Source organism: Nicotiana tabacum, chromosome 7 (genome assembly GCF_000715075.1).
Source record: "Nicotiana tabacum cultivar K326 chromosome 7, ASM71507v2, whole genome shotgun sequence".
Classification (NCBI taxonomy): domain Eukaryota; kingdom Viridiplantae; phylum Streptophyta; class Magnoliopsida; order Solanales; family Solanaceae; genus Nicotiana; species Nicotiana tabacum.
Window position 1 is genome coordinate 148087515 of NC_134086.1, and position 10064 is coordinate 148097578.

Consider the following 10064-nt stretch of genomic DNA (forward strand, 5'->3'; position numbering starts at 1 on the left):
TCTTCCTTTCATTATGAAGATTACAGAAGAGAGAACTAAGGAGAGAGGAAGAAGTGAAGAACCGTCCTCCTAACCGAAGATTTTTCCCTACTATATACAGTCATGAGACCTTTGCTATTTACTTAGTCCGACGCTCTCTCACACTATGTCTGCCTTGATCGTCCTCTAAACGTTGTTCTTCTGACTCAACGGGTATCGAGAGTGTCGGATGTGGAATATACCATGTCGTCTTTCGCTGCTTTGCCGCCTGGACGGGATATTGGTCAGCTTGACCGCAGCGGTCAGATTTTGACCAATAACACGAGGCAAATCATAAACAGGACAGGACACGAGCGCTCTTATTCTGGGCAAGGCGTGTTAAAACGTGCTTTTGAAAATCAGAATCAATGCAAGGCGGGTTAAAACATTTTTTTCTCCCCTGAAAATCAGAAGCAATGCAAGACAGATGCAAATCCAACAAGAATTAACAAGTTTTATTATTTAAATTCAGTCATGTTTAGCTAAATGACTATGGAAGATAAGAACATAAGTAAAAGAAAACTTCAACGAGACAAGGTAGGCCTATGCGTCATAAGCGGTTAAAATAGAAAAATTGCTAGTGAAAAGGTAAGACGGGCTAAAGTTTTTCAAGTATACTAGACAGAGCTTCGGACTATCAAGTATACCACGCATCTCTTAGCAATTGATGCTTAGAGCACAAATATTATCCAACAGTAGGAAATAACTTCATAAACATTACAGTATTTATAAAGTCCGCTTTCATCATCCAAACCAAGACCTTTCGGTTCCATAGCTTTCCTCAATCAAAGCTTATACATGTCGAAGATTACAAACTTACATAAACTATTATGGCCAACATCCCTCTCTGAGGTGAAAAGGGGGAAAAAGGGAAGAAAAGAAAAGTATAAAAGCACACATCAGTTCTTCCGACACGTAAACTACAATTAGGTAAAATTAGAATCCCGTAAGTTCCATAATCCTATTTAGCTGTTCCATTCTGTTCCTCTCCCGCAGTTAGCAGTAACTTTGGACTTATAATTACGCCAAAATTACATAATCAGACTAAAATGTAAGATCTCAAAGTTGGGGGGTGTACCATCGATCACCCAGCAGCCACTGCATCAGTTCTGGGACTGGAATCGAGTAGTTGATGAAGCTTTGCTCCAGAACTATTGTTCTCATAAACTTCAATCTCCTCGTTTGCTCTATCCGAGGAACCAGAGTTGTTGACTCTTGCTAGTAGGTTTGCCGTGCCTACAGGTTGCAGCCTCTTATCATCAATCTTACCTAAACTCACTTCTTCTGTCTGGCCTAGCTGTTCATTTTTCAGTCTCTCCTGCGCAATCCGAAAAATGATTACCATTCCCAAAAAAAAAACTTTAGGAAAGTGATTCAACAACAATCAAACAGCTGGAAGAGAAATTGAAATGGAACAAGCTTATACCATTAAAGCAGCATTTTCTAGCTTCAGTTTCTCTGAGTTCTCCATTAATTTGTTTATCTCAGATTTGAGTGTCATGTTTTCCGCTGTTAAAGACTGAACTCGTATTGCCAATTCTTCAGCTTCAGCCTGAAGGATCGGGGAAACAAAGAACAGTATGAATATCAGAAATGGTAAGCAGCCACGTTGAAGCATACGCCATATAAATGTATATCCCTCTAGATGTGACTGTTGTGATAATCCTACGAGTGAGGATGTGGAACATATTTTCAGAAAAAGCAATCTCAGCAAGAATATTTGGAATGCCTTTAGAAATCAATTTGGAATTAATGACTCTGGAGGGGGAATTAGACATGCCATGCTATGATGGTGGTTTGCTAACTTTCAGAATCCTATCCAAAAACTTATGCTACAGGTTATTCCCCTTCTAATTAATTGGCAAATCTGGAAGGCAAGGTGCAGGAAAAAGTATGATCAAGAAAGAATCTATATCCCTAAGGTAGCACATTCCATTTGCCATGATGCCACTATAATCATTCACAAACAGTTTAGCCAGATCGATGTAGCCTCCAATTGGAAGAAACTCTTGTCCATTTGTGAAATGGCTAAGCCAAAGCTGAATATCATCCGTGCCACCTGGAAACTCCCTCAGCCTGGTAGCCTGGTATGTTTAAACTTAATACTGATGGATGCTCTAAAGGTAATCCAGGTAAAAGTGGTGATGGAGGCGTTATTAGGGGACACCAAGGGGAGGTGATAGCTGCATTTGCAACTCCTTTTGGTATCCATACTAATAATGCTGCAGAATCACTAGCTTTATTTGTTGGCCTTAAATGGTGCAAGGATCAAAGAATTGACAAGATCTGTGTCGAATTAGATTCCTTGTTGGTGGTCAACTGGATTAATGGAAAGATAAAACCTCCTTGGAATTTAATACACAACATAGAGGAAATTCAAAAAATCATGATAAACTTTGAGGCATTCCACGTCACACATTGCTATAGAGAGGCTAATAGGGTCGCGGATGCACTGGCTAAAGAAGGATCAGAAAGAACCAGTACTAAATGGTATTTCTCTGCTTATGAACTTCCAAGTCAAGCTAGAGGTCTATGCTTTATGGATAAGGATCAATTAGCAAGCTTCAGAATAAGAGCCTCCAAGACTACTTTTGTATATGATGCTAATGACTAAGTTAACTATGTTGTTGATTTTTGTCCTAGGCGTAGCATTAACATGCATTATGGAGAGGACTTTTTTGCTGTTTATTGTATACTCTCCACCTTGTTTTACATTTCATAGCATCGGATTTTTGCAAGCTTATTGTAAAGAGTTGGGCATGTCCAATTCTTATCTATATTCTGAGGAGGTTAGGTTTTATGTCCCCCTCCTTCATATCTTTAGATTTTGGTTATTAATCTACATGGTAGGGGTCGATGCCAAACCCCCCGTCATTACAAGACGGTTTATATAAAATAAAATTAAAAAAAAAAAAAAAAACCATTGCTTCTATTCGCCGTGTGCACACTGCCCTTTTTACCTGTTTTCTCAATCTTGATCGCCTTGCAGATTCCCGATTAGACTGTTTCCTTTTCTCCCGCTTCAGCTCACGTTCATTCTGAACATAATTGCATGACAGGAATTAGGTTCAGATGCAAAAAAGATTTGTCACCAAACTCGGTAAGAACTGCATAGACATCTGGAGGTCGCTATGACATAAAAAATTCAAAGTTCACCTGATACTTGTGCTAATATACCTGTAACCAGGCTTCATTTGGCAGTGCAGGGCTGAGTTGTGAAACATTAGTTGGGCTAGCTTTCAAATGTGTACTAGCAGGATTTCTCATTTCCAAAGTTGTTGTCATGCTAGGAGAAAGTACAGTTCCCATCACTTTCTCCTCTACCTTACCAGGACGAACAACCACAATTGTCTTCTCAGAATCATTATTTATTTCCCCAGTAGGTTGACATCGTCGTAAGTGACTCTTACTATCACCAGCTGTTTAAAATCGAAGAACAGACAGATCAGCAAATGAAATCAAGCATATTACTTTTATGTCAAACACTCAAGTAGGAAACGATCGGAAAATTGGAAAGTTTTCAGTCCGAGGCAGAGTTGTTTCACTAGTAATTCTTTTTCTTTTGAAACTGTTAATTAAATCAAAGATTGAGAAAGATCAAACTCTTACAGTTATCAGGAGTTGTCTCACGGCTTCGTTTCTTACTTCTCTCACTGACCTAGAATACAAGAAGAAGAAATCAGTATCCACTGCTTTCATTCGATGCAAATAAATCTACTTAATTGAGATCCATAGATTTATCGAAAGAAAAGAACATACCCCAGCTCCATTTGTGTCACTTCCATCAGTTGAATCTTCAGTGTCCCCACTGGCCACAACATAAAAACAAAAATTTAGTTTCACTAGTTCAAAAAAAAGAATTACAAAATGTTGTCCTTAATGCAGGACCAGAAATGGAAAATAATCAGACACTGCAAAAGTTGGGCATTGTCCTGAAATAACTGAACAAGATCTTTAATTTATTAAATCACAAACCTCTGTGAATTTCCATGGTCCGCTCCACCTTCAATGTTGTCAGCACTGCCATTTCCTAGTGACATTGCCAGCAAGCCTCGATCAGAATTCTCTGAAGACTTAGCAGATGCATCCAAACTCAAAGAAGCACCATCCTACACAATGTAGAGTGATTTAGTCTATATCAAATTCCTGGTTCATACAAATACATTGAGCTGATGGTAATAAATCAGACAATGAAGCCATTCTCGAAAAAATTAATTTCATACATACTGAAAGGCTTTAAAAACTGGCATACATACCATGGCTTGGCTGACAGCAGGAGATGTTGCCATCCCATGTCCTGGAGGGTGAGATCCCTGGAACCAAAAAACAAAACAAAAAAACAAATAACAATCTGTAAGATGGGCGGTCTATGGTTGTTGATTAGCCATCACATTGTAGTTACTCTAACATTATGCAGATATGCAGTCGTGTGCTGAATACATGCATTGTCAAAGTAAGTAATCTCTGTTATAAATGTAATACTTAAAGGAGTCGAACCAAAAAAGCCTGTGTTTCCCAAAGACAGGGAACAAATAAAGGTCGTTCAAGTTTTATACGAGAACCTCAAGACATGATCCACACCAAGTCATAGAGCCAATATGTGTTAATTTTCAGCTGATTAATTGACCAAACTGAGATCCTGTTGCATCATTGTTTTAAGGAACAAGCAAATACCTTCCATCCCAACAGATGAATATCGTACTTACAACGCAGATATTGGACAAATTTTTATTCAATTTCAAGGGTTATTTTCTGAATCAATTAAGCTATGCTGTGTTAAAACTGTTTACTTTGTCCCAACACATTGCTTGCTCTATGGTACCACCAGGTCCTAATCACAAATTCCAGGTCAAAGAACTTTACCCAAAACAATAGAAATCAAGGAGCATTTGTTATATCGATCTAAGAATTAAAATAGAACTCTGGGAATGCAAACTCACAATTGGAACTCCAGGATGTGCATAAACGCCACCATGAGCATATATTGCTGCATATGGTGCACCATAAGGTGGTATCATAGGCTGAGAAAGTAAAGGACCGAAGTTAGTCATGAAGCACTTGAAGTCTGACGATTAGATACCTAGCAATTAATATAGTCAAACAACTAAAACAGCAAGATTCTGCCTGGAAAATACCTGTGGCCCCCACATATAAGGGTGAGGGGTATGACCAGGTGCAACGGCTGAATTGAAATATGTAGGTACAGCTACTCGAGGACCATAATATGCCTGAAGAGTTAATCAGTTAAGCCCTTACAATTATCGATAAAACATTACAACTCTCTGTACCTCCAACAAAATGAAAAATAGTATTGACCTGCATGGCCGCCCAATCAGGATAGACATGGAGATTGCTCTGGTCCTGCCAATGTGAACAAAGAACAACCAGCCAGAGATGAAATTCTAAAATAGTTAACAATATACAAGGAACAGGAGCATATAAGCATCATAATATGCACAAATCTAGGGTTCTTATGGAGCCAAAGACCATATCAAACCACAGGTCAAGAAAGTCAAATGCCGTATAGTTACTCAAACAATAATTTTTGTCAAATTTGCTTACCGGTGTAGGCGAAGATGATTTCTCAGGCTTAGAAGGTTTTCTGTCCTCACTGTTTCCCATGTATTAGGAACCAACTAGATACTGTATTAAATTAGAAGTGCAATCAAATTTTCCTTTTGTAGTCACTGATCAGGAGTGTTGTGAGTGTTGCGCCAGCTTGCTACAGAAAAGCAAACCCTGTAACGAGAGAGAAATAGGATTTACAACATGAACAAACCGCATAAAAACCCATATATTAATTCAAAGAAAGGATTAAGATATAGAGCATGTAGGCCAGAAAACTGAGAAAGCAAATGATTTTGTGAAGTTTCTCTTATCCGTTCCAATTTACCAAAGTAAAAAGGAAATATTAATATATTAAAGAGAACTCAAGTTGGACAACGCATACTGCTGTGAGAATTTTCCAAGTTGGACAAAATCGAGTATTTATGTCATGAAACACGCATCTGGAGACTGGACTGAACTTATTGCCTGCTGGCATACTAGTGGAGTATATTTTCTCATAGATCATTCTTCACATGTAATCTATCCCATCCAGTGAGACTCAACAGAGATGACTTTCTATAATTAACAATGAACATAAAAGAGAAAGCTTAAATAAGCAATAGTACAAGATATCCTATTAAGTTAGCTGACTTCATTTTCATAGGCCTGAATTGATGAGACCATGGGAAATTTATCCTACTGAACCTAAAATCCAACCAAATATTGCAGCACATGTTATCCTATGAAATTAGTCTTACAGGAGAATTAAACACATTTTACATGGTCTTCCCAATTCTCCCTTTAAATTATTGATTTCATCTTTTAACTGACACAACACCATTCGCGAATTATGTATATATTGATTCCGTCACATGTAGTTAATACATTCAACACCTTAGAGGATTCTCAAGTAGTTAATGAACATTTGATAGAAAGTCAGTTCCTATATAGCTAATCGATTATTAAAATGCAGAATGTTGGTTACTCAATTGTCAGCGGGTACTTCTAACTCCATCCAAGCTTTGACATTTTATGAAGGGTTAATTTGTATACAAGCAACAGTGTAAAAGTCATTGACTTAAGAATTAACTGCATATATTTGTGTACTCCACACATAGGTTGTAACCTGAAAAAACAAGGAAAGGACATGCTATAACATGCTAAACCACACTACTAGATAGTGTAAAAATCTATAACTTTAATCTCTTTTTGATGTAGCAGCTTATATGAGCCTATACTATAGATACATCAGAATGAATAATCCATTTTCCAATTATTCATCCATTTCATTTTGCCAAGTTCAATGTTAACCATTTCAGTCAAAATCCAGTCAATTTTTGTTCCATTTAATCCCTCTTGCATGGCCACATAACTTTCAGCAAAGGAAGGTGAAATATTTATCATGTTTACACATTCTCGTGATTTATATCCAAAGGTCACTCTCTTTCCACCAACCTAAGATATACTTCTAACCTCTCTAACAACTCTTAAATGGTTGCTTCCGCGTTGCAAAAGCCCCACCGGCAGGGGCGGTGAGCCGGTGCTAGAGGAGCGGAAGGGGATTCATTCGAACGTCTATAGCCGGAAAATCACAATGTATATACAAGGTTTTTTTTTTATGTACATATAGCAGATGATGATTCCCCTTGATAAAAGCTATGTCCCAGCCACTGCCCATAGGAAAGCCAGGCATAACACAAGGGAGGGCTGAAATACCATGTCTCTACCAAATTTTTTGAAACTTGCCCTTTCTACCAATTGTTATGGGAAATCTGTGAGATATCATCTCCTACATTTTTTTCAGCACGTCCTTCGAAAAATAATTTCTATTTTTTCTTGCCCGTTCAGAACATTAATCTTACATCACCTCCCCTCTCCCTCCCTCCCCCCTTCAGCCCCACTCCTCTCTTGAGGGAGCTTCTATGTGCAATACAATCATCGGCTATCAAAAATTAACTTATTTTCTTGGTAAATTAACTTGCTTTCCCAAAAAAAAAATACTTTTTGGCATTGATTATCTACACCCCATTTTCTCCGCTTAATACACCCAATAGACCAGGATGCTGATTATGTCGCATAATTCTCGTGTGTGTGTGTGTGTGTGTGTGAATGAGAGAGAAATGAAAGTGGGTTCCCATGGCAAAGTCCACACACACCCCACACCGCCCAGGAGAAAAAAGAAAAGGTAAAAAAGAAAATGTAAGGGGCATAGTCGTAACCTCACAGTCCCCACCTAAAAGCCAAGTAAAGACGCAAGCATTACGTAACTTTGAATCTACAGGTTAACTTACAATTTTATCCCCGTCAGCCCACCTAAATCACAATCTAGGTTATAACCATCAAAACTAAAAAAAAAAACTTAAAAAATAATTAGCTGAAATTCCAAATAAACATTCGGAATTCAACATTCCCCATAACTACTCTAAATTCAATAACATTCTCTTCAGCTCAAACTCAATTTCTCACAGCTTCAAGTTCAAGCCTCCACACTCTCTTGTTCCTCCCGTAGTTCCAGTCACAACTATTTTTCAATTCTAATTTTTTTATCTCAATCCCGCTCTATATCAGCCCAAAATTAAACGAAAATTAACTAGTGGTAAAAATGCAGGCACAAGAACATAACAGGAATATTAGCACAGCAAATTCATGAGAATTTACAGAGATCAAACTCAAATTCAACTCCATAAAAAAAAGGAATTGTTACCAAGTCAAATTGAACATACCTCAAACTCTATACACAGAAAGCTTCTGAAGATGCCGAAATTTTGCAGTGAAAAGTTTTAGTGTTTCTGCATTCTTTGTGTAGACTTTCTCTCTCTAAAAAGAACTTAGAAGAAAAGAGGAGAGAATAGAAGAGAAAGGGCGTGTGGCGTGAGCAAAGATAGTAGAGAGGGAGGAGAAGAAGAAAGAGGGGAGCGCCAAGGCAACATCCACGTCACGAGACACGTGTCCGTACTTTAAATAAACCTTCTACTTATACATTATACCCTGGCATGTATATACGGGAAGACAGAAAAACAAAAAGTATAACGGGTAGGGATAAAAGGATTTTGTTACGTGGCCTCTCTAGCAAAACTAGAATTTTAATGAACGCTCACCAAGTAGGCGTATATTTGATTATTAGAATTACGCCAGACTTTTAAACAAGTCAATATCGATTATATGAATTATTATTAGTAATATTTTTTTTAAAATTCGTGAGGGATAATTATAAAAACCCTCCCTTCAACTCGTTTCGTGATACGGCTATTTTTATGGTTTACAAGATTGTGATTATCAAGTGGAGCAGGACCAAAACAGATTATTTGGAGTGCAAGTTTAGCAGCGTGAGTCAAGTTGTGGATGAAGACGTGCGGCTTGATTCACAAGTCATTCCTATGAGAGAAAGTTTCAAGTATCTTGGGTTTGTTATACAAGAGAATGGGGAGATCGACGAAGATGTCACACATCGTATTGGGGCGGGATTGATGAAATAGAGGCTTGCTTCCGCTGTTATGTGTGATAAGAATATGCCGCCAAAACTTAAAATTAAGTTCTATAGAGCGATAGTCAGACCGGCTATACTCTATGGGGCGGAGTGTAGGTAGTCAAGAACTCTCATGTACAAAAGATGAAGGTGGCTGAAATTGGGATGTTGATATGGATGTGCGGGCATACTGTTTCACCAAAAATAAGATTTTCGGTCAAAACTTGTTTTAAGAAGAACTCGGGTTACTGATAATCAAATAGAAATAAGAATAATTGATGTAAATAATAGCTGGATAAAAAGCAAAGTAAATCAGTATATTCCAATAGTATTTCGTGTCCTTACAAATGTTCTTTCCTCACCTTTTATAGTTATTTCTAAGTAATACGTTTCTCTCCTTTCATAAATGAGTTATTATGGACAATTAATGACATTCAATGTAACGTTATAATTGACAGTCGTAATTGTTTCGGTCCAGATTCTATAATGTTTTTCGTAATTAATGCTCATTAATTATCAATAATACGTATCTATTCTCTTTTGCTATTTAGGTTCATTCTCCCGATGCTTCTTCAAATTATTAAGAGATTCGAGCACTCTTTCCTTTTGGTTTTCTTGGATCTTTGCCCGTGCCTGGTAAAGGTCGTGCCTCTTCAACTATTATTCGACAACTGTCATTCCTTTGTTGATCCACGTGTCATGACACATCAGCACATAATTAACCCGATGTGATAACTTGATTTTCCCCAATACACATACCATGTTAGATAGAATTAGAAATGAAGTTATCCGGGACAAAGCTGGCCTTTGTGGAGGATAAGATGTGGGAGTCGAGACTTAAATAGTTCGAGCATGTTAAGAGGAGAGACAATGATGCTCCGGTGAGAAGGTGTGAGAGGCTGGCGTTGGAGGGCCAACGACGAGGTAAAGGCAGGCCGAAGGAGTATTGGGGTGAGGTGATTAGGCGAGATATGGCGTTGCTCCAACTGACCGAGGACATAACCATAGATAGGAAGGTGTGGGGGTTGAGAAT

General features: G+C 38.0%; 1 protein-coding gene across 1 annotated transcript; it reads right to left on the reverse strand.

Annotated features, from left to right (window-relative positions):
- Nucleotides 1-738: 738 nt before the first annotated feature.
- On the reverse strand, nt 739-8430 carry LOC107819448 (transcriptional activator TAF-1). The gene is given in 13 exon segments (NM_001425944.1): nt 739-1336; nt 1445-1570; nt 2979-3056; nt 3196-3437; nt 3628-3676; nt 3778-3826; nt 3994-4127; nt 4275-4331; nt 4959-5039; nt 5154-5246; nt 5335-5379; nt 5581-5757; nt 8289-8430. Coding segments are annotated over 12 exon segments (1248 nt in total). The 5' UTR covers nt 5641-5757; nt 8289-8430; the 3' UTR covers nt 739-1102.
- Between the last annotated feature and the right edge of the window lie 1634 nt (nt 8431-10064).